This window comes from Heloderma suspectum, chromosome 6 (assembly GCF_057233095.1).
Source record: "Heloderma suspectum isolate Gila_16-S chromosome 6, 16-S_ref, whole genome shotgun sequence".
Classification (NCBI taxonomy): domain Eukaryota; kingdom Metazoa; phylum Chordata; class Lepidosauria; order Squamata; family Helodermatidae; genus Heloderma; species Heloderma suspectum.
The window spans coordinates 31,636,903-31,661,261 of record NC_139463.1 but is presented as its reverse complement, the minus strand read 5'-3'; the positions used below and the strand labels follow the sequence as shown (position 1 = coordinate 31,661,261).

At 46.0% G+C, this 24,359-nt stretch overlaps 2 protein-coding genes across 7 annotated transcripts in view; one reads left to right on the top strand and one right to left on the bottom strand.

Moving 5' to 3' along the window:
• The window catches only part of ASH2L (ASH2 like, histone lysine methyltransferase complex subunit), a 31,425-nt gene extending 31,026 nt beyond the window's left edge, over positions 1 to 399 (bottom strand). For all 6 annotated transcript variants that reach the window (XM_084803911.1, XM_084803912.1, XM_084803908.1 and 3 more), the window contains exon 1: positions 236 to 399. Coding sequence is in view for 3 of the 6 variants with exons in the window: in XM_084803908.1 (XP_084660034.1) it covers positions 236 to 375 (140 nt within the window). In the remaining 3 variants the exon portion in view is untranslated. The remainder of the gene's footprint in view (positions 1 to 235) is intronic.
• Positions 400 to 10,598: 10,199 nt separating this feature from the next.
• LOC146340617 (nodal homolog 2-A-like) lies at positions 10,599 to 23,787 on the top strand. Its single transcript, XM_084803907.1, has 3 exons — positions 10,599 to 11,652; positions 18,616 to 19,421; positions 22,214 to 23,787. The coding sequence occupies exons 1-3, from the start codon at positions 11,349 to 11,351 to the stop codon at positions 22,364 to 22,366; spliced, it is 1,263 nt and encodes a 420-aa protein (XP_084660033.1). The 5' UTR covers positions 10,599 to 11,348; the 3' UTR covers positions 22,367 to 23,787.
• Positions 23,788 to 24,359: the final 572 nt, after the last annotated feature.

Genomic DNA, 24,359 nt, shown 5'->3' with positions numbered 1-24,359 from the left:
CATCTGGAGGGCACATCAGAGCGAAAACTTGGCACTGGAAGAATTACTGCGAAGTCGGGGGGCGGGGAGAGAGATGATAAACAGAGCTGATTGGGCAGAACGTCTAGGCTCAGCCCAATGAGACACGAGTCTGAGAGTTCCGGCCAATGGGAGCGGGCGGCGGGAGTCAAGGCTCCCCAGCCAATAGGAATGAAGGTGCTGGATTTTCTCTCCCGACCATATCGCCAGGCCTCACCCGGTCTCCGAGTCTCCGGTTCCCTGCTCTGCTGACCCCGAGGTTTCCCTGGCCATAGCTTCCGGAGCCGCCGGTGGAGTGGCCTCCCCCTCTCCTCCGTCCTCAGGCGCCGGAGCCACTGCTCCCCCCGCCGCCGCCATCTTCCGCTGGTGCCCGACTCTCGCGGGACTACCCGCGTGAACTCTCGCGAGAAATGTGGCGTTCTGATATTCTTCGCCCTTCTCCCTCGCTCTCCTTAAAGCGGCAACGCCGAGTGGCGGTGGACTTCGAAAGGAGTGGGGCGATGTGGCCAGGCGAGGGATGGCATGGAGTCAGTGGAGGCTGGTGGCTCCGATTTCGGTGGGGCTGTGATTCCATTCCGGGTTTCAGTCGGAACCAGCCAGAACTTTAAGGGAGCTGTCTAAGATGCGTAGCCCGAGCCACAAAATAGGCTCGGCACTTTGGAGAGCTCCTTTAGATCTCTGGCTGGTTCTGACTGAACCCGGGACGGACACACAACCCCACCAAAATTAGAGCCACCGGCCGCCACTGCTCTTTGCTCCCTTTCTGACTACACAGAGAGCCAGGGCATGTCGCAGTTTCCCCCTTCCTCTGCCTGTTATATATAGTTATCCAGCCATACTCGTTTTTTTTTGCCTTCTTTGTAAGTTGGCCTGTCCTCATGAACAGGCCTCACCCATGAGAGCCAGTGTGTTGAAGCAGTTAAAATGTTGGACTGGGACTCTGGAGATCTGGTTTCTAATCCCCACTCGGCCATGAAGCTCACTGGGCGATTTTGGGCCAGTCACTGACTCTCAGCCTACCCTACCTGACAGGGTTGTTGTAAGGATAAATTGGAGAGGAGGGGGACCATGTGGGCTGCCGTAGGTTTCTTGCAAGAGGGGAAAAGGTGGGAGAGACATGTAATACTTAATAAAAATGAGCAAGTCATTTCTCTTGAGGAGGCTTCTTTCAGTTTTGAGGGAGTCAGCTAACGGGGAGGAGGAGTGGGAGAAAGGCGGCTGCCTCCCCCTCTGCTTAAAGAACATATGAAGAGGCCTGCTGAATCAAACCAAAGGCTTATCTAGTCCAGCATTCTGCTCACACAGTAGCCAACCAGGCACTTGTCTTCCCCGTTTCCCCATCATGGATTCTATTCCTGCATGGGGTTTGTATGTGTGCAGCTTCAGCAGATTGTGGTACTTCCTGAATTCCCACATTTTATCCATTTTCAATGGGCAGTGTCCAATATTAGTCCTATGTAGAGGAAACCCATTGAAATGAATGGGATTTCACTTACTCATGACTAAATTAGGTGTCATTGATTTCAGGGAGGTCTGCTCTAAGTTTAATGAAGTCTGGATTGAACCCCTTGTTTGGTAATACAGGAGTTATAAGCAGGGGGAAAAGTCTGTGTTGTTATGTTCAAGTCACGACTGACTTAAGTCCCATTCATTTCAATAGCTCTACTCTACATGGGACTAACATTGGACACAGTACCTATAATCAATATAGGTTTGTAATTGCTTGTAATTAAAAATAATATATACTTTCCTACACATTTCATAAACTGGAGCTTGTATGAAAAGTTTTTAAATGAAAAAGTAAATTTATTAATGAAAAAGTCACTCTGTTGTGCTGCTGCTGCTGTTAATCTGGTTTTATGATTTTGTAATGGTTTTATTTGTTGCTGTTTTTATTTGTGCTGTATGTTTTTAATGTATTGTACACCACCCAGAGACCGTCAGTTATTGGGTAGTTTAAAAGTACAATAAATAAATAAATAATAATACAATATAAATACAATTTGGAAAAAGGCAGTAATTAAAATTCAAAGACGAAACCTTACAAATCTTAAAATAAATAATAAATTAAATGACAGAGGAAAAGGAGATATGGTGAAATTCTATCATTGTATTTATTATTCCAAAAGTTTATGAAAAGAGACAATTTTTCTATGAATGTATTTGTTTGTGGATTTTGCTGACTCCTTAGGAAACATGTCAAAGCTACTTCCCAGAGTTTCTTTAACCAATCAGATAACCAATTCTAAAACATATTGATGGGAATTGGCATATTTCCTAAGGAGTCAGTAAGATTTGTTTGTGCATCTTGCTAACTCCTTAGAAAACACAGCAATTTAATTTTTCTATATCAATACATTAAATGACTTAGAAATCTAAACATTTCAAGTTGGGAATATTTAGAGTTCAAACTAAACTTAACTCATTTTGTGCTGTTCTGTCAGTATTTAACTGGTAATTCTGAAAAGATTTAATATTTGGGGTTTAAAATATGTGGCATTAAAAATGTATACACTTCTGGTTTTGAAATGTGAAGATATGTTTTCTAGGATGTAGGAGAACACTCGTATTTTGAAATGAGTTTTCCAAAGATTGTTCCAGTCCACCTTATAATAGCACATTATCTTACTGAGACTATTCAATCACTAACAAGTTGCACCCATTTTCCTCAATCAGGCCAAATCTAGGTTTCTAGTCATCTGCATTTCAATTCAATGTATGTATTCTCTTTGATCTCAATGTAATTGACAATACAATACAATGCCTAGTTTAGATTTCTCTAGCTCATCAAAATAGCTCTTTAAAAAAGAACATAACTCACTTGCTTTAGGAAATAATGCAATAACATGCATCTGCTCCTTAATCATCCACTATCAGTATTGCTTCTAAAAGGGGCTTTTCATCTTCAAAGTACAGTGTTTTGATTAACTCACAACACCTTAAGTTTGAAATCACTGATAACACCCATTGTTTTCAGCAGCTTCTGATTCTTGATCATCACAGGAACCCTTTGAAGTACAAACCCATTTTACAGACTAAGCAGTCGAGGTGCAACTTACTAATTGCACTGACCAAAGGTGAAATTAGATGACTGCCTTAAATGCATTTTTTAGATCCAGTGCTTGGGAAACTCCTCTTTTTTATTGTTGTTCTTTAACAGCAGCTGTAGTGGCCCCAATCAAGATTGGAATGGGGTGATGGGGGGATAGCTGCAATGCTTTGAAGACAAATAGGAGCTGGGTGGGGAGGGGAATTGTGAGCAGGTAAATAGGCTGGTTGGGAATAGCTTAACCCCTTTCTCCCAACCATCTTCTGAAGTTTTCACTAGAAATTCATATGCATCTTCTTTGGGTCTTGTAGGCATCATTGAGCAGATTTGGCTCTCATCATAAGTCTCAGTGGATAAGGCTGTTAGAAGGCTGCTGAGGGATAAGTTACATTTTTTTTAAAAATCAGCTCCCCAGGCCTCTTGCTGCCCCAGCAGGTCTGCAGCATCCACAGGAGAATACCCCCCCCCACACACACACACACACGCACACTGCCATGGGGCACTAGGGCTACATAATACAAGATGTCAATTTTCAAGAAGGGAAGCAGGGGCTTCTGGGCAAATGGCACAGATGGCTCAGATTTGATGCAGAGTTACTATAGCAAGGGTAGGCAGGCGATAGAACTGGAACCCTAGGTAGATCTCTGAGCAATTCGCAATAGATCAACAAGGATTTCTGGCTCCCAATTAGGAACATCAGAAGCTGCCTTATACTGAGTCAGACCATTTGTCCATCTAGCCCAGTATTGTTGACAGTGACTGGCAGTGGCTTCCCAGGATTTCAGGCAGGATTTTTTTTCCAGTCATACCTGGAAATGCCAGGGATCGAATCTGGGACCTTCTGCATGCAAAGCAGGTGCTCTATCACTGGGCCACGGCCCCTCCTACAGCCTCTTGTTTCACAAGAGAAGCAATGAAATAACTCCCCCAGTCCTGCTGAAGATAGCTCAGGGTGACCAGAACAGGAGTGGAAACTTATGTGGAAGGACTGGATTCCTGAACTGAGCAGGGGGTTGGACTCGATGGCCTTGTAGGCCCCTTCCAGCCCTACTATTCTATGATTCTATGACTGTGAACTCTGCTAAGTTCTGGTGCTCAAAACAAATACCTGAGCTCAGAATTCTTTTAATTCTAAGGGTATGTCTTTTGCATCAGGCACCAGCTGGTGGATCATAGGAGTCTAGGAAAAAAACAAGGTGGATCCTGCAAGCCTGAAGTCTATCTCCCCCTGGACTTGAAGATAGCAGGATTCCTTCAAAGGCAGATATGAACTTGGCTGGGTGAAAAAATGAAGCACATTTTTCACTTCAATTTGGCCCCAAAGCTGTTGGTAAAGCAACCTTCCCCAGGTTGGCATCCTTCACATGTATTGGACTACAAACTCATCATCCCCAGCAAGCATTACCTTCCCCAGCCTGCCGTCCTCCAGATATGTTGGACTACAACCCCATCATCCCCAGTTAGCATACTGTCTGGGGATGACGGAGGGTGTAGCCCTATCCACCCGGAGGACACCAGGTTGGGGAAGGTAGTGCTAAAATGGCTTGCTCTTTGCTGAGAAGAGGCTGCTGTCCATCACCCAAAGTGCTGAAAAAAGTTGCAAAATCCTTCCAGAGTGACTGCTTCTCGCCCTTGCCAGGTTTTATCACAGGCTGAGCTGATGAATGGAGTGCCCCATTGGTCCATACACAAGCAGTGCATCAGGGCTGCTTTTTTCCATCACTGGTTCCCCAGTAGCCCTTTAACAGCCTCCTCCGCCAAGAGTTATGAGAATCAGGGACCACTGACACGGTCTGCCCTATGGAGACATTCCCAACCAGTTTATGGGTGTCCTGTTGGTTGGTTTTATCTGTATTTAGGTTGCTATCCTATGCACACTTATTGGGAAGTAAACTCCATCAAACTCAGTGGTGCTTACTTCTGAGTAGATGTGTTAGATTGCACTGTAATATATTGGTTTTTAGTATTTGGGGGGGAATGGGGCTAGACATTTTTATTTGTTTGTTTTCATGCTGGTTCTTATTAACATTTTAATGGGTGCAAGTTTATTGTGATTTGAATTTTTCTTTGGCAGCCACCTTGAGCAGGTTTTGTTTTGTTACCCTTAAATGCGGCATATACAACTTTTCAATTAAATACATAAGGCCTTACAAATTAGATGTAAGGCAGGGGTGGGAATCAGGCTTGTGGAATCTTTTTTTTTATTTTTTACTAGAACTCAAGATCTACCAAGCAGAGCCAGATGAAAAAGATATATACTCGGAATGAAAGAATTCTGAGCCCAGGAATTTGTTTTGATTACCAGAACTGAATGGAACACACAGCCCTTCCGTATAAAAATCTACTGCTAGTTACCTCAAGCTTCCATTATTTCATCAGTACTGGGGGTAAGGATGGGGAAGAGTCATTTGGTTCTTCCTGTTAAACAGTTGGGAGTAAGAAAGCCTTGCCAATTTACTGCCAATCATTCAGAGATGCCAATCTACCAGGACATATTTATATTATTTTTATTGGTTGCATTTATATCCCACCTTTCCTCTAAGGAAACCAAGGCAGTGTACAAGATCCTCCTCTCCATTTTATCCTCACAACAACCCTATGAGATAGGTTAGGTTGAGAGTCAGTGACTGGCCCAGAGTCACCCAGTGAGCATCATGGATGAGTGGGGACTAGAACCCTGATTTCAAGTCCCAGTCCAACACTCTAACAACTACATCACACTAGCTCTCCCAACTTACCTTCTGCTCATCTACTAGTAGATCCTGATCTACTTTCTGCCTGCCCCTGAATTAGAACACATTGTTGGTTATAGACACAATCCCTTATGGGAGTTACCTTTGACTCTAAGGTAATTTTTGTTGTTGTTTATTCAGTCAGTCATGCCTAACCATACCACTGCATTTTGTCATGCCTAACCACCACATGTGAGTACTGTAGTAATTAAAGCTGTGATCAGTAGCTACTATGTTGTGTGATCATTTAGCAAAACATCCCTAAGTAGTATTCTCAAGATGGTGGGATGAGATTTAAGAAACAATGGCACAAAGATTGATGAGAAATAATTGCTTTCCTTGATCTGTGCAGGACCAGGCCCTGCATAAGGGTCTAGCAATGTATATGAGACCCCCAAAGACATTTCAGCCTGGAGGAGGAAGAAAAGTTGTGACACCACTTGGTGGCAGTAAAAACCTATCACAGAAAGTTTAGATCTAGGAATAAAGGGCCAGCGAGGGGGGAAAAGCACAGATAGGCTGAATAACTCAAGAGAATACCACCCCCCCTGCCATTTCTCTCTCTTCTAAAAAAAAGAATCCATGAAATAACAGTAGTTCTGCTCCAGCCTAAAGGGGAAAAAGGAGACAAAGGAAGGGAATGGCTGGGCCACACAGTGTCCCCGTTGTAAATCTCACAGCACATTGTCAGACAACTGACAAAGTACCTTCTATAACGATAATTTCCAGAGGGGGAGTTCTGCTAGCCTGTTGTACCAAAAAACAACATAGTCTGGTTGCACCTTAACACTAAAGGATTGATAAGCTTCTATGCATTGCTTCATCAGATTTAAGTTTGCTAAAATTGGTCAGGTTGGTATGCACAAGAGGTGGGACCTTCTCAATGGTGGCCTCCAAACAGTGGAATTCTCTTCCTATTGACTTGCCTCTTGCCCCTTCTGAACAGGCATTCTGGTGAAGCTTGTACACCTTTCTCTTCAATGCTGACTTTAACCAAGATTGTAATGAGCTTACATGTTTCAGAGCAGTTTCTCAATGTTTTCTGTAAGCTTGATAATGTGGCAATTCTATTTATTGCCATTTATTATTACTGTCTATATACTACCTTATCTGCTAAAAAGCCATCGAGGCAGTGTACAACAATTTAAAATGAGAAAACCTTAAAACAATAAAAGCAAGAACATTAAACACAGAAAAAATGGTTAAAATATTAAAAACTACACATTTTAAAAGGCTAAATTGAAAAGATGCATCTTTACATCCTTTCTAAAGACAAAGAGAGGGAGGCAATCATAGTTCTTGAGGGAGCACATTCCATAGTTTGGGGGCAACACAAGAGAAAGCCCTTTTACGAGTGCCTGACAAATAGGCCTCTCCAGGTAATGGTGCCCTCGAAAGGGCATCTCCTGCAGAAATTAATTCCTTGGGCAGGTTCACAGTAAGACAGCTGGTCTCTTGAATTTTATCTTTGCTTCTTGCCTTTGCATTTGTTTGTGCATCACTCTGTGAGGGTATTGCCTTAAAAAGTGTCTAAAAATACTTGAAGGTCACAATCCTATGAATGTTTAGACAGAAAAAGTCATACAGCTCTGAGCATTCCCCAGCCAGCCAGGACTGGGCTCTAAATGAATGTATGTATGGATGGATATATTAACACACTTACTAAGCAAGCTACCCTGTGGGAACTAACACTATTATACTCACTCTTCCGCAGGTCCATTATGAGTCGATGTTCACAGAGTTGCTCCTTCTCCTTGGTTTTGAGGGGGATCCTTTAAGGCAGGGGTGGGCAACTTGACTCCCATCATCCCTCAATACTGGCTATGCTGGTTAGGGCTGATGGGAGTTGTAGGCCAAAACATCTAGAGGTCCAGAAGTTGCCCACTACTGCTTTAGGTTTTAGCACACTGAGCCAAACACATTTCATTTATTTATTCATTTATTTATTTACAATATTTATATACCTCTCCACATCAAAAGATTTTGGATCAGTGAACAACAAAGATAAAAGAATAAAACACCATGTTAAAACAATTAAAACATTTTAAAAGAAATGAATTCTGAATGTAATAAACCTCTTTATTAGGTTTATTTATTAGATTTACTATGATTCTAGTGTGCATTAATTGAAACTACCCCAAGCTGTACATAGGAAGCTGCCTTATGCCAGGCCAGACTATTTCTTTCTCCCCATTTAGTCCAGGACTATTTCGACAGTTCTAATCTCCAGAAGTCTTTCCCATCACCCCAGCCTTTTAACTGGAAGTGCCAGGGATTGAATCTGGGACCTTCTGCATGCAAAGCACGTGCTCTACAATTGAGCTATGCTCTTCTCCATAATGATTTCAATAAGCGCCTGGGCATAGGATGTTGCTGCAACAGTTAGCTGCAGAGTGGGGGCGGGGGAATAGCAACAACAATAACAGAAATAGCCCGTCAAGAACGTGCCCCATTCAAATCAATGGGAATTTTTCTATTAACTTAAATGCAATGTGAGTTGCATCCCAGAAGTAAGGGAGGGTGTGCTTTTTCTTAAGTCCATTGGCTCGTCTTTGTTAGAGCGCAAGTGTTCCCGTTTCCTCCATCTCTTCTCCAAGCAGAATCGGAAGTTGGCCGTCATTCTAAGAGTGCAAACAGCGAGAACAACAAGGTTTGTGCCCGACTGCAGGCTTCAGAATGCAACTTGACAACATGATCGGCTGTGCATTCCAGCCAGCTGTGTCAGCCAGTTACACTGTGCAACCCTTAGAAGGCAAGGCTGGGTTCAGAAAGGGTGGTTTGGCGGTGTTAAGGCATGAGCCGAGATCAAAGGGAGCCCAGCCAAGTGGATCAACACAAATCCATTGTTTCATCTTGAGATTTCGCTTTGGAGATGAAAGACCATGATCCAATGAGCGGGCACAAACGTCTCTGAAGCTGTTGAGCATCTTGACAGCAGACTAAACCTGCAATCCTATACACATTTACGTAAGAGCAAGCCCCATGGAACTCAATGTGGCTTACTTCTGAGTAGATATTGATAGGATTGCACTGTAAATCTCCCCCCCCACACACACCAAAAACACACACACAACAGTAATGAGGATCTTTCATATCTAGAAGAATACTAGAGAGGAGAAGCAGAGTTTTGCCAGGACGCCTGCTGTTATCTGCTTGAGAGAATCAGGAATAGGTGGCATGGAAAAGGGCATCCCCACAGTCTTCTGCCACACTGCAGTCCACCTTGTTCAGCTATATTACTGTTGATCTCCCTGCCTCTGCTGGCTGGATTGTTCTTGAGGATTAGTCATTCATTCATTATGTTTCTATATCACCCAATAACTGAAGTTCTCTGGGCCGTTCACATCAATTAAAACTATGAAATACAGCATGATAAAAATATAATATAAACATTGAAATGTTTAAACCTACACTATAAAATAAAAAATAGAAGCCAAAATAAAACCTGGCAGCAATGCAAAGATTTAAAATACTGAAACGGGGTTAAAACAACAGAACTGAAAGACTAAAATGCCTGGGAAAATAAGGTCTTCACCTGGCGCCGAAAAGAGCACAAAGTAGGTGCCAGGTGAGCCACTGTGGGAAGCTCATCCCACAAGTGGGTGCCACAACACAAAAGGCCCTCTTCTTAGTAGCCACCCACTTCATTTCCTTTGGCAGGAGCTCCTGGATTATGGAGAGATTGAAGACTGTGCTGTGTTGCTTGGATTTGGGTAAGGGTTGCTTGGATTTGGTGGGCAACTTTTGACCCTCCAGAAAGAAAGAAAGATGAAAGGAAGGAAGGAAGGAAAAAAAAGAAAAATGAAAGGAAGAAAGGAAGGACGGTAGGTTACAGTTTTACAGTTTTAACACTGTAAGCTGCCCTGGAAACATATATATCAAATAAATATGGAATATAAATTAATTAAGTCTAATAAATAAGATAAACATTTTTTCACCCTGCAGATCCCTCATTTCACAATCTCTCTCTCTCCGGCTCGGGGCCCATTAAAGTGATCAGAAGCCGGCCCATTGCCACCCAAATCTGGGCTTTTCCACTCTGTCAGCAAAGTGTCAAAGCCGAAGATATCAGAGAATCAGGATGCAAAGATGGGTGGAGGTGTGGGAGGGATGGATAACACCCATCAGGGGGATTTGGCTATTTTCAAGCATCTGTGAAATAATCGCGTTGTTCACATTTCACTTTGGACTGATGTATAATGCCAGAGAAGGTAATTAATTGCCTGCTGCTCTGTGTTTCTCTTCATCACTTCCTCGTTGGAGGGAAGGCGGGAGGATGGAGTTGCATGAGAATAGAGGCCGTGTGGACCCCGTAGAAAGTTTGACAGGTTGTTAACATCAAAGACTCGCAAGATTAGGCGGCATCAGGTATAAAAAGTGCCAATCCTGGAGGAGCGGAGAGGACCTTCGGGGCTAACCGCCTGGCGCAAGAGGCTCAGACCTTCTTCTGCTGGAAGGAAGGAAGGAAGGGGAAAAAAGAAATAAATAAAGTAAGATAGAAAGAAAGAATTCCTATTTCGAAGAGAGAAAGAAAGGGAGAGCAGTTTGATCTGTGGGGGGGGGGAGAGAAAGAGAAAAAAGAGTTCTACTTTTAAAAAAAGTGGGGTGAGAAAGGAAGGAAGGAAATTTTTGTTCTAGGGAGTGTGTGTATGTGAGAGACAGCGAGAGCGAGCGAGCGAGAGAATTATAATTTCGAAGAGAGAAAGGAAGGAAGGGCAATTTGATCTGCGTGAGAGAGAGAGAGAGAGAGAGAGAGAGAGAGAAAAGGAGAGAAGGAAGAAGGAAGGAACTTCTACTTTAGAAGAGAGAGGGGGAGAGGAAGGAAGGAAGGAAATTTTGTTCTGCGGGAGAGACAGTGAGAGAGAAAAAGAAAGAATTCTAATTTCGAAGAGAGAAAGGAAGGAAGGGCAGTTTGATCTGCGTGAGAGAGAGAGAGAGAGAGAGAGAGAGAGAAAAGGAGAGAAGGAAGAAGGAAGGAACTTCTACTTTAGAAGAGAGAGGGGGAGAGGAAGGAAGGAAGGAAATTTTGTTCTGCGGGAGAGACAGTGAGAGAGAAAAAGAAAGAATTCTAATTTCGAAGAGAGAAAGGAAGGAAGGGCAGTTTGATCTGCGTGAGAGAGAGAGAGAGAGAGAGAGAAAAGGAGAGAAGGAAGAAGGAAGGAAGTTCTACTTTAGAAGAGAGAGGGGGAGAGGAAGGAAGGAAGGAAATTTTGTTCTGCGGGAGAGACAGTGAGAGAGAAAAAGAAAGAATTCTAATTTCGAAGAGAGAAAGGAAGGAAGGGCAGTTTGATCTGCGGGAGAGAGAAAAAGAAAGAGAGAGAGAGAGAGTTCTACTTTAAAAGAGAGAGGGGGAGAGAAAGAAAGGAAGAACATTTTGTTCCGTGGAAGAGAGAGTGAGAGAGGAAAGAAAGAAAGAAAGAAATACAACATTCTGATTTAGAAGAGAGAGGGAGAGAAAGGAAAGACGTTTTGATCTGAGAGGAAGGAGAGGAGGGAAAGGAGAGAGAGAGAACGAACGAACGTCTTCCTTAAGAGCGTCTTCCGCAGAGATGCCCCCCAGGACGGCCGCTGTCTTGGAGCTGATGTCTTGGACACTGGTCGTCCAGTGTCTGGCCAGCTCAGAGGCCGTTGCCGGGCTCTTCCAGCCGCCAGCCGAGGAGGGCCCTTCCCCGCCAGGAGCCGCCGCCGCCGCCGCCGCCGCAGGAGCCCCCGCCCGCCGCCGGCACCTCCACTCCGCGCCGCGGTACCCGGGGTACATGTTGCAGCTGTACCGGTCCCTGACGGTCGGGAGCCGCCTGGGCCAACCTGCCGCCTTGCGAGAGTCAGAGTCCGTCTTCAGCCTGGTCGCCAGAAGTGAGTGCTGCTGCCTTGGATGACCCTCCCGTTCACCCCCCACGCCCCTCACTCCTCACTCTGGGCTTAAAGAAGGGAATAGATGATGGGCAGAATCCCACCTTAGCCTTACACAGAAGAGACCCACTGAAATGAATGAGTCTCAAGTTAGTCATGGCCGACTTAAGTCTCATTCACTTCAGTGGGTCTACTCTATGTAGGACTGACGTTGGATGCTACCCAGTGTTTCTACGCTGAAGGTCCAGCTGGCAGCAAAGCCCAGCAGAGGCGGGTGGCTCCGAATCTGCTCTGGGTTTTAGTCAGAACCAGTCAGGACTCTAAAGGAGCTATCCAAGGTGTTGAACCCAACCCTCAAAATAGGTTGTGACTGAAACCCAGAGTTCTGACTGGCTCTGACTGAAACCCAGAGCGGATTCACAGTCCCACTGACATGGGAGCCACCAGCCGCCACTGGCAGAGGCTGGTTTGGCCTCGGCCCGTCCAGCCTGGGTTTGTATTTGTAAGGACCTCGTTGACAGATCGAGGCTTATCGGCCCTGGGAAGGGGGGTCGGGGGGTCGCCTTAATTAAGCCCCCTCCATTCTCCCCCCGCGGCTTCTTTTTGTGGATTGTGGCCTCAGACGTCTGGAAAGGAGGCACTCCCTCCGTCCACACCCTGCCGCCCAGGGGGATCCAATCCACATCCGTCGCTGTTTTGACATCTGGCAGGAAAAAGGGCTTCCTTGGGGCGGGGGGGGGGACAAACGTTGCACTTTTTGTTTATTGTGGGGGCATTTGGGGAGAGAAAAAGAAACAGGATCGGAACGGGGGAGTGGGGATGCAATGCCCAGAAGGAGGGATGCAATCAGAACAGGTTGCCCAAAGCCGCTGGGGCCATGCGGTGGGAGGCGTGATTCATCTGCAGGTGGCTAGAGGCGAAAGTGACATCCCAACTTTCACTGGCGGATTATTTGGGAGAAAGGAGAATTCCATTGTCTGGGCAGCTTTCAAAGCCGGTGAAGGCCGTGGAGAAATGGAGAGGAATGTATGGATGTCTGTAGTACATACACTGTTAGTATACCCAAGCAACTTTCAGAAGCGTGGCTGGAGTATTATCAATGGCTACTAGTCCTGATGACTATATACTACCTCCAGTATGAGAGGCACTATGCCTAAGTACAGTGGTTGCTGGGGAACATGGGTGGGAGGGTGCTGTTGCGCTCATGCCCTGCTTGTGGGTTCTTGGTCGACAGCTGGTTGGCCACAGTGTGAACAGAATGCTGGAGTAGATGGACCCTTGATCTCATCCAGCATGGCTCCTGCTATGTTCTTATGTTCCATGTGTACACACACATATACACACGTATTTTTAAAAAGACAGTAAAGGGTGATTTATTTACTGAAATTAATTAGCTGCTACCCCAAACAAACAATACAACAACCGGGGTGGAAAAGGAAAGGTTCCTCCTGCTGACGCTGCTTTCGCTGGCGTTTTCATGGCAGACTGTAGCGGGGTGGTTTGCCATTGCCTTCCCCAGTCGTGACTACCTTTCCTCCAGCAAGCTGGGTACTCATTTTACCGACCTCGGAAGGATGGAAGGCTGAGTCGACCTGAGCCGGCTACCTGGGACCCAGCTTCCACTGGGATCGAACTCAGGTCGTGGGGAGAGTTTCAGTTGCAATACTGCCGCCTACCAAATTAAACCGCCCAGAACTGAAAATGGGGTTAGAGGACTTTGGAATGTACTGAAATCATTAAATTGGCTAACGTTATGCAAGTTGATAAAGGTCTTTAAGGCTGAAAACTTATACACACATCCCTGGGACTAAGTGAACTCAGTGAGACTTAATTCTGAGTAGACACACATAGGTTTGCATTGTAAATTGTTACTGCTTTGGGGGAGCAATAGCTTTCTTTCCTCTTAGATTGAAATTTAAGATGATAGTGCTATGATTTCAATGTGCTTAAAATGCAAAACTACACATGCTCCGAGTATTTATTTTTCATCAGGGATGGCACACACTTTTAATGATATGTCATTGCTATAATGTACCATGAATGTAGAAGCAGTTGTAATTGTGGTTGGGTGGAATGAGAAGTGTTCGTTGTGTGCTTTTCAAACGAAATAATACAGAGTGCTGGCCTCCCTAGGGAACTCTGCCATTCCCCTTCTTTAATGAGCTTCCCCCACGCATTAAAAACGTGGTTGTTCAGGCAGGCATTTGGGGTGGGTTAGGGTATTTTTAGAAATATGATGTTTTGATGTAGAATTTTATTCTTTTAAAATGGTTTGTATTGCTGTACATTGGCCAGAGTGGCCGAGTGACCAGCCAGATGGGCGATTAAGAAATTTAATAAATAAATAAATACACATGGCCATCTAACCCTCCCCGCCCCCCTCCACTCAAACCATTAAGTCCAGGGTCTAAAATTACCTAGCTGCACCACCCGTTGTTGTGAGGATAAAATGGAGAGGATCATGCACACTGCCTTGGGCTACTTAGAGGATAGGTGGGATATAAATATAACAAATAAATACTAAAATAAATAAATACCAGGTATCAGAACCTTCAGGCTCAATGGCAGTATACCACTGAAAAAGCAGTTGCTGGAGAGCAACCACTGTAAAGAAGAGGAACGATTTTGCCATTTTTAGCATCCTTCCCTAACCTGGTGGCCATGCAGGCTGAGGACTATGGGAATTGTAGGCCACCTCATCTGGGGGGTACCCAGCTGGGGAAGGCTGATTTATAGTATGGGGGATTTCAGGTTTTGGGAGTTGGATGAGTGGAACCAGTGGAGGATGGTGGCTCTGATTTCGGTGGGGCGGTAAATCCATTCTGGGTTTCAGTCAGAACCAAGCCAGAACTCTGACTGAAACCCAGAATGGGTTTACCATCCCACCGAAATCAGAGACACCAGCCCCTACTGCCTAGGAGCTAACACCTCAGGAAGCTTTCACAGGTAACAACAGCTTACCTGATCCAATCCATAAAGGAGGCCATTGCTATGAAAAATTACACCCAAGTAAATCAGTTAGTTTCTAAGGCTGCAGTGCAATCCCATACACCACCCTCACCCAACTTGGCGCCTTTCTGATGTATTAGACTACAACTCCCATTATCCCCAGCCAGAATGGCCAGTGGCTCATGCAAAGGCAGAAACCTGCATTTCTTTACCATGTGCACCTGTAGGGTCAAAGGAAGGATGCCTTAGACCAGGGAATGGTGATGTGTGCATCTCACCCAGTGTTGGCTACTCTCCAGGCTGCGTAGGGGTAGGCAACCTTGTGCCTTCGGATTGGTCCACAATTACCATAGCCCCAGCCAGCAGGGACAGTGGTCAGGGATGATCGGAGTTGTAGCCCAAAACGTCTGGTGGACACCAGGTTACTGAGCCCTGCACCGAGGTCTCAGGCAGTGAATGGTCTTTTCCATCCAGTGGCAGGTGGTGCTCACTGAGAGTGGGAGAGGGCAGGGGACAGGGCAGATGATCAATAAATTATTGAGATCACCAGAGGAGGACAGGAGAAGGTCACGGCAGCTGCACATGTCCCTGGTTGTGGCAGGATCTCTCTGCCACAAGTGGGTGGTGGACAGGTGCTCCACTTGCCCCCAATATATAGCCACCTCTGTTCCCATCGCCTGTTTATCCAATCCTTTGAACAGGAACTGCCACAGACTGAACCCTGGGGGTTTTCCGCATGTGGGGGATGCCCTTGAACCCTGAGCCATGGTCACTGTGCCTGTGAATTCTCTCCCCAAAATGTGAATTCTCTCCCTTTCGCTGCTTTTCCAGCCCATTTTGGCTTTCCAAGGCAGAATCACACGAACACACACACACACTTTGCAATCAGTATTGATTGTTCCCTCTGTCTTTCTCCCCCACTTCAAAAGCTGAAAATGCCAAAATTGGAGAAGTCCTAATTAGTGATTAGCTCTTTCAAAGAGCTCTTCCAAAGGCCTGGGTAGGGACAATCAAAGGAACTGTGAGTGGGAGGAGTCCAAACTGCATTGACATTTAATCAGATCTGGCTGCTTGGGTCCTTTGAAGATTCATGATCCAATTAACCAATTAACTAACTGATTGCAAAGCACAGGGTTGGAGGCCTGGAGTTGCACATGTAATGCAGAGGTGGTGGTCCTTGGGATTGATTCATTTTAAAGACTTTATAGAACTCTTTTCCCTTTAAACCTTAAAGCCAGATGAGCTGTTTGATATTCACATTTTAGAAATGGAGGATAATAATATTCAGCATTTCTAGAACACACTTTTCAAAATGATTCACATACCTTATCTTGTAATCCTTATAATAACCTTGTGAAATAGATCAGTATTATTACTCCCAAATTGCAAGTGCATGTGGGGGACAGGGGAGTTACTGAAGGATGATGGATTGGCTACTAAGGCTACCTAGTGAGTTAGGGTCGAAACAGACATTGCTTTAACTCTGTGCCCAGCAGCTAGGCCTTTTGCTCAGTTTTACTCTAGAATAGGCACAGGGTCCCCAATCTGGGTGTTAAAAGCCTCCAACCCTTAAGCAAGAATCCTGAACCAGACTAGGGGCCCCACACCTACAAGTGACAATAAAAGACTAGTAGCTGGTAGACAAGGATTTAAAGTAAAATGTCTGTTTTGGCCCTAAATCACAGAGGCTAGATTCCAGCTAGAAGTATCTTGATGTATAGCTTGCATTCTTACTCACCAAGCACTAAAGGGTAGATTTTTTAAAAAGTGCAATCTTAGGCATGTCTACTCAGAAGTAAGACCTGATGTGTTCAGTGGGCTGTACTCCCATGTAAACGAGTGCAGGATTGCATCCTCAGTGCAGCTGCAGATCCAACCAGTAACCATCACATGACCTGCAGAACCTAATTTGTAGCTCCCCAGACCCTTTCTCCCCAATTCCATCTTAGAACTCTGAACATGCAGACACTGCTTTTGCTATTAAGTCAGAATTCCCCCCATCCCCTATTTCCCCACCACCACCTTTTATAACATCTTATCTGATGAAGTGATCTGGTGATTATTTTTGCTGATCTTCTGGCTGCCTAATTGAGGGAGTATAGCATTTAATATAGGTTTTGGAATCGATGTTAATGGAATTCAAATGTTTACGCGTGCATTTAAGCTCAGTTGATTGCAGTGGGACACAGCACTGTTAATGTTCTCTGGTCTTTTTTTTTAAGTGACTCAAGTTTGGCAGGGAAGTATCTGCTTGCATCCTGTTATTATCAATTTGTTCCTGGCTGCTTAGAATTCTCCACATGATCAGGGAAACCCTGCATGACTGGAGTTTCCAATTGTGTGGAGGGTTCTTTAAGGATGTTCAGTTGAATGTGCAAAGAGCTCCCCTTCAGACCTCGGTCCCGGGTGCATGATGGTCAGGAGCAGTGGAGGCTGGTGGCTCCGATGTCAGTGGGCTTCAGTCAGAACTATTTAGAACTCTAAAGGAGCTATCCAAGGTGCTCACAGCTTAGGCTTCTGACTGTTTCTGACTGGCACCCGGAGCGGATTCACTGCCCCACTGACATCGGAGCCACCAGCCTCTACTGGTCAGGGGGTGGTGGGGACATTGTGGGCAGGGCTAGCACATATGTCCCTCTTTCCCCTCTATGTGTAGTTTGAACATGTAGAGGGCAAATTCCAATTCCTTGTATTAAAGAACTATAGGACCATTTCAAATTTACCATAAGTCCACAAAGGACGTTAGTTGTCTTTTTTTGTCCTTCAGCCCAGGAATGTTGCTAGGCCCTTAAGGATGCAATCCTATGCATGTTTAGACAGAAAAAAAGTCCTACAACTCCCAGCATGCCCCAGCATGCTGGGAGTTGTAGGGTTTTTTTTGTTTGTTTAAACATTCATAGGATTGTGCCCTAAAAGATTGAAGGCCAGCCCCGGGGCCATAGGGAACAAATGTACATAAATTGTGCATATGTGGATTGATATCTATATATGAACATGTAGAAAGAATTACTAGGATTTCTTTAAATTTCACTGGAGGTAAAGTCAGGCAACTGATTTCTCATCCAAATAATCCCAAATAAAATAAAATTCTTCAATTAATTTGCACCCTGCCCCAGACCATCTCAAACCAATGGGACCCCCCCCCCCCGCAGCTTAATTGTTATGCAGGGAGATATTTTGGGGGGAGGGGGACTGCAGCATGTTGGGGATCAAAGATCCCACCCTTCCCTCCCTACCTGCAATCCCCCTTGAAAATTGCCCCCCCTCCTGCATGGCAATTAATCTAAGAATAAACCTTTCCATTGGCACCAAAAATCTTCCATTGGCAGGGGCCTGGGAAATAGATTCAAGGTTAGGATCTGCTGGGTTCAAGCCTAGCAATAGCCCCTGCCCAGTATTGTCAACTCTGATAGGCAGCAACAATTTTGTATGGACAAAATGCAGAGCACCACTTTTGCCTTCATAGAGAGCACTATTTTATTTTCCCACCCCAGTGTCCTCCTCTTTAGCCTCTTTGGCAGTTCTGGAGTTCAAGCAGTTAGTGGTGCAGCTAGGCCAAGAACCTGGGGCCAAAGTTCAGAGCCCTGCAGCTTGAGGGGCGGGAGGAGGGAATGACCAGCCAGGGAATGGCAGGTGATAAAGACAACAGAAGCAAACTCCATTTTATTCCTGTAGTCATGTTGGTGCTATGAGTTGAGTCTAAAATACAAAACTGCATACTCGGAGTATTTTTTTTTTTTTTAAATCAGGGTTGGCAAACAGTTTTATTCTTATTCTAACTTATCAGGAATGTAGAAGCAGTTGTAAAGCATGGAATGGGGTGGGGTGGGGTGGGGCAATGTGAATTGTGTGCTTCACAGCCAAAGTCACACACGTGGCCATCTAAAGCCTCCCCACCCCCTTAAGACCATTCAGTTCAGGGTCTAGAATTCCCACCTGCAAGAAGTGATAAGAGACATTAACCTTTCAAGGCACTGCTTTCCTCCATTCGTTAACCCCCTTCCTGCTGCCTTCCAGATTCGTTCCAGTTCAGTGACCACTGGGTCTTCTCTTTTGACATGACCTCCATTTCCAGCAGCTCTGATGTGAGGTTGGCTGAGCTCCGGGTTCACCTGCAGCCCTTCTCCCAGTCCAGGAATGTCACGATGAGCATCTACCACAGCCATGACCACATGTGCCATGGGAACCAGACCTGCACGGACACACTCTTCCTTGGCTCGTTTGTCAGCAGTGTCTCCACCAGTCATTCCTCCTGGAAAGTCTTCAATGTCACCAGCTTGCTCCGCTTCTGGCTCCACCAAGGGGTGCCATCCAGCAAAAGTGGTCCAGAAGTTCTAGAGGAGGACTGGATGGAGGGGAGCCTTTACAAGGACGATGGCAGAGGAGAAGCAGCTAGTGAGGTACAGGCCAATTATGGGCGCAGTGAGTCTGGAGAAGCCTCACAGATGTCAAGCCATAGCATGACCGACAGAGTCCTCCTGGTTGTCTTCTCCAAGGAGAAGGAACTGGAGGAGCCTTTTCAGGGCCCAAGTCTCATCAGGACAGTGGAGATGTCCAAGTATGTCATGGAGCATGCTTCTGAAGAGCCCAGGAATCATCGGCACCGGCGGAACAGGAGACAAAAGCAAAGGATTAAAATGACCAACAGCCGCATCTCTGGCAGACCTCTGTGCAAGAGGGTAGACATGATGGTGGACTTTGAGAAGACCGGCTTTGGACCCTGGATTGTGCACCCCAAGAAGTACAATGCCTACCGGTGCGAGGGGGACTGCCCATCACCAGTAGACGAGACCTTCAAGCCCACAAATCATGCATACGTTCAGGTAAAATGGGAGCCCCATCCTGAGGTTCTTTGCAGAGGCTCTGACAACTAGAAAGTGGGGAGGTCTGAAGAAGCTTAGGTAGGGTGCCACTGCTGCATTGCCAGAAAGTATAAAGAGGAAACGCATCATCAAAAAAGAGGACATCTCTTTGCCTAAAAGGAGCAGGTGCTAATTTAGATGCATAGACATGCAGCTAGAAATAACGGTTAAAAGCCAACCTAAGTCCGACTTAGAGTAGATCCATTGAAATGAATGGGATCTCAGTTGGCCCTGACTAACTCAACTCCCATTAATTTCAATGGGTCTACTCTGAGTAGGACTTACGGTGGAGTCTGCCCAAACTCTAGAACTCAAACAGAAATACAGTACATTTCACCATCATGGAAGAGGTTGCAGTCAGCTGACCTGTGTGCCAGAGCGGTTTGGTGTCCAGGTGCTAATGGATGTGCAGCTAGAAGCCCTCTGCTCTCTCCTTTCTTCTGGTTTTCGATCTAGAACATACTCCTGGTCCGGATTAGAGCCCCTGCACCAGTTTCCCACCAAAATTTGCCCTCCCTAACTATTATTTGCTCCCCCCACAACATGTCATTTACTGCAGAATAAAGCACCTTTGGGGCAAATGGCAGCCCTAAGCTAGGCTGCCCACCTCAAGTGTAGTAGGGGATGCTGTCTCATGGCCAGTGCTGAAATAAGGTTGAACCTCCAGGGCAGTTGGCTTCTGTAAGTGGAGGGGGTGGTGGTGGTTGGGGTGTGTGTATGCTATCTTATCCTTCACCTCAGCCAGCAAAATGTGTTGGTGGGGAAAAGGAAAAAACAGCACCTCAAATAGGGCAAGTAAAAACTCCTCCTTCAGGAGTTCAACATATGAAAGGACAAAGTTCAACACCTGAGAAACAAATACAACCATTTCAGATGTCAGAAAGCGGCTCGCGCTCTGTGTATGTAGAAAATCTTGCAAAACCAAAGAAGCCAAGCTTTCTTTTTCTATGCGCTGGTGAATAATCACTGCAACAGCTGCCCCGTGTTGTCCTTTGTTATTTGTACATTGAGCTCCTGAAAGAGCTTTTACTCTAGAATGCGCTGAGCTACATGTAATTGTACCAGAGGTGGCTCCGATGTCAGTGGGGCAGTGAATTTGCTCTGGGTTTCAGTCAGAAGCAGTCAGAAACAATCCAGTGGGGGATAGTTAGCCTCCTCCAAACCTGGAGGCAACTGCCTTTTTAATGCAGGGTGGGTGGGGCACAGAGGGGATCTTCTCCACGCTCTGGCTGCCCTGCATTTGTGGCTAGACGGCTGTCTAGCCGGAGCGGCTCAGAGTCGGGGAGGGGGAGGCTGGACAGCACATAGGAAGCATTGTAATGGTGCTCCCACTGTTCCTGCCCCTCCCCACCCCCAGGAACACCCCCTTCCCCCCCAGTCCATGCTGCTCTTCTGAGCGTGGAGCCAGGGATGCTGGCTCCGAGGTTGGTTCCTGAAAACCGAAAAATCCTATGGCCGTCTAGCTGCTGTCTAGCAGCCATAGGATTGTGCCCTAAAGGAGCTATCCAAGGACCTTGGGTAGCTCCTTTGGAGTTCTGACTGAAACCCAGAGCAGATTCACCGCCCCAGTAACATCAGAGCCACCAGCCTCTGCTGGTTTCTACCATTGCTCATCACCAGAGTTGTCTTCCTATTTTTGGTTACCAAAATTATCTTGGGTCGGCCCAGATCCCACTGCTTATGCTGCTGATCCTTCTGAACTGGCTGGCCATTCCTCCCCTGGGTCAGGGCAACAGGACATAGTCTTTCCAGTGGTGCAGTTAGGTTTGGAACCTGGAGTCGAAGTCCGGGTCCTCCAAAATGGCCATCCAGAGAGCAGGAGGTGATGGGGCCAGCAGCAAGCAGGCCTGTGTCAGCACCTGGGCCAGCATGGGCATGAAGGGGCTCACCAGGCTGGATGCTACTTGCCACAACATCCTTCTTATTTTTTAAAAGAACATTTTATAGCCAGAGAGGGCAGCCAGCTGGCCACGTACATGGTTAAAAAAAAAGGTAAAGGTGTCCCCAACCAGTCGTGTCCGACTCTAGGGTGCGGTGCTCATCCCTGTTTCTAAGCCGAAGAGCCAGCGCTGTCCGAAGATGCTTCCGTGGTCATGTGGCCAGCATGACTGAACACCGAGGTGCACGGAACGCTGTTACCTTTCCCGCCGAGGTGGTACCTATTTATCTACTTGCAATTTCTTACTTTCGAACTGCTAGGTTGGCAGAAGCTGGGACTGAAGACGGGAGCTCACTCCGTCATGCAGCACTTGGGTCTCGAACTGCTGACCTTCCAGTCTGCAGTTCAGTGTCTTAACCACTAAGCCACCACAGCCCCTCACGTACATGGTTACAGATGTTCATTTTATTTTTTTTACTTAAAAAATATACTATCCTTTCCCACAACAAACCAGTGGTAAGCTTCGATTTCGGCGGGGCTGTGAATCCATTCTGGGTTTTGGTCAGAAGCAGCCAGAATTCTAAGGGAGCTATCCAAAGTGCTGAACCTAGTTTGGGGGTAGGGTTCAGCACCTTGGATAGCTCCTTTAGAGTTCTGGGTGCTTCTGACTGAAACCCAGAATGGTTTCACAGCTCCACTGAAATCGGAGCCACCAGCCTCCACTAAATAATACAAATGGCCATCTAAGAGTCTCAATGAGACCATTAAGTCCAGGATCTAAAATTACCTAACTGCATGACTGGTCTTAACTCTACTATCTTAACTGTTGCCTATAATGCTCCTCTGTATTTCTTTCCCCATTTCTCTTTTGCAGAGCTTGCTGAAGGCATACCAACCCCATCGGGTGCCTTGTCCAGCTTGCGCCCCAGTCAAACTGAGCCCACTGTCCATGCTCTACTATGAGAAGGATGGGGTGAAGGTCCATCACCATGAGGACATGATCATCGATGAATGTGGCTGCAACTGATGCTTATGGAGCCTTGGCTAGCTGACCAATGGGGTCTCCAGCAACCAGCTCCCCAAGACCCAAACTACCCTCCCCCCTTTGCAGCAGAGGCCCAGAGCATCCTCCATTGATAAAGGGCAGGAAGCACACTCCTCCTCGCCACATGGTGATCAAGCTGTTTTTCCCCCCTAGGGTCTTGTCCGCATAAACCTTATCAGAATGGGAGATGGAGTAGGCAGAGGGTGGCGGTAGGGGGGCACATCTTTCTAATGGGACTTTGAGCTTATCCCCCAAGAGGACCTTCACAAAAAAGTGGTCCCCAGAGCTGGCTTTTTTTGGGGGGGGGGAATAGCCCATGGCAGCCCCTGTCCTATGTCAGTGGGCCAACCTGGTGGTCTTAGCTGCTGGTGGCAGCAATAACAGGCAGCAGTAGCAGCAGCTCTGCCCCAGTGCAGCCGCCATTTTAATTTCCCACAATGGCTCTGATGCGGTCTTACTCCAGGGCATTGTGGGAAATTAAAATGTCAGCTCTCAGACTCACCCTGCACAATTTTTTTGTTTAAAAAAGGGGCCTCAGAGCAGGCATCAGTTGTGGGCCCTACCAGGGCAGTTGTCCAAAGATGCCCAGGTGTTGACACCATGGTATAGACCAGCCTTCCCCAACTTGGTGCCCTCCAGTGCTGTTGGACCACAACTCCCCGCATTCCCAGCCAGCATGGACAATGCTCAGTAATGCTGGAAGTTGTAGTTCAAAACATCTGGAGGACACCAGGTTGGGGAAGGGTTCCATAGACCACCCACCATTAGGAGTAAGATGACCTTGTTCAAGTGTCTATAGCTCCTTCCAAAGTCCCACCAGTGAGAGACATCAATGGAGATATTTTGTATGTAGGCTGATAGGAAGTTATATGATCACCACTGCAGTGATAAAGACAGCTACTGAACTTCCTGCAAAGATAGCTGTCTTTGCAAGAGACAAAGCTATAGAGCTGTAAATGTACCTGGTCCATGAGAGTTCATTTCCAGAGTCCACATGGATTGAACTGAGTTTACTCAAACTAATCCAATTTCAGGACAGAGTTCACTGAGAATTAGAAAAAATGTAGGGGAGATGTAGGCCAATTCTATCCACCTTACAAAGAAGCAAGTCCAGGTACATGTGTAATAGGACTTTGGCTGTAGTCTGGCTAGCTAGATTTTGGAAAGTGTGTAATCTTCTTCCCCATCCCTCACCTCCAATCCAATTTCTTTCTCTCTCTCTCTCTCTCTCTCTCACACACACACACACACACACACACACATAGAATGAATGATATGTGTTCAAGTGATTCCAAAACACCAAGGGTGTCACTGGCATTTATAAACAGAATGTGTAAGAACAAAAGCTTTTCCGATTATTTTATTGTCATCAATGCTCTAAATAAATGCAATATGGAAAAGGAAGGATGGCTGCTGTGTCTTGTTATTCTCATATCTTTGCATCCCAATTGCAGGTGGAGTTTCTCACAATACCTGGATTATACCCTGACTTTCCTGTGCTGAGAATGCAGCAGAGAAACAGAATCTTGCATCCCAAAACCACAACAATCCTCAAATTCCGAGACGAGAAAAGACAAATGTGCATAGATGTATTTAATTTCCCAAGTTTATTACATTTGAATAGTTTGGGCATAAGTGGCCAGGAATATCTGCAGCATGTGGCCCATTATAATGAATGGGAGATCTTTGCTTTGTGCCCATTCATTTCAATGGGGCTTGCTCAAGAGCGCTCTCCGGTGGACTTTTTTTAAAAAAATATCTTTTGCTTTTTAGAATTTGGCATCCCATGACTAATTTTAAAGACCAGGAAAGAAAAAACTGGGGTTTTGCAGAACACTGTGAGGCAAAAGAGGCTTGTAAAAGCAGAGCAAATGTGACTACCAAGAAGGCTGGAGTTAGATCTGAACAACTGGCACTTGCAACAAAAGGTTACAGTGTGGAGTGTTCCTCTTCATGCCCCATTCAGCCAGCCACA

Bases quoted from the DNA above. Each gene is read 5' to 3' on its own strand.
- LOC146340617 (XM_084803907.1), top strand. From the start codon at position 11,349: ATGCCCCCCAGGACGGCCGCTGTCTTGGAGCTGATGTCTTGGACACTG. The intron at 11,653-18,615 runs GTGAGTGCTGCT...GCTGCCTTCCAG, and splicing joins CTTCAGCCTGGTCGCCAGAA to ATTCGTTCCAGTTCAGTGAC. The intron at 19,422-22,213 runs GTAAAATGGGAG...TCTCTTTTGCAG, and splicing joins CAAATCATGCATACGTTCAG to AGCTTGCTGAAGGCATACCA.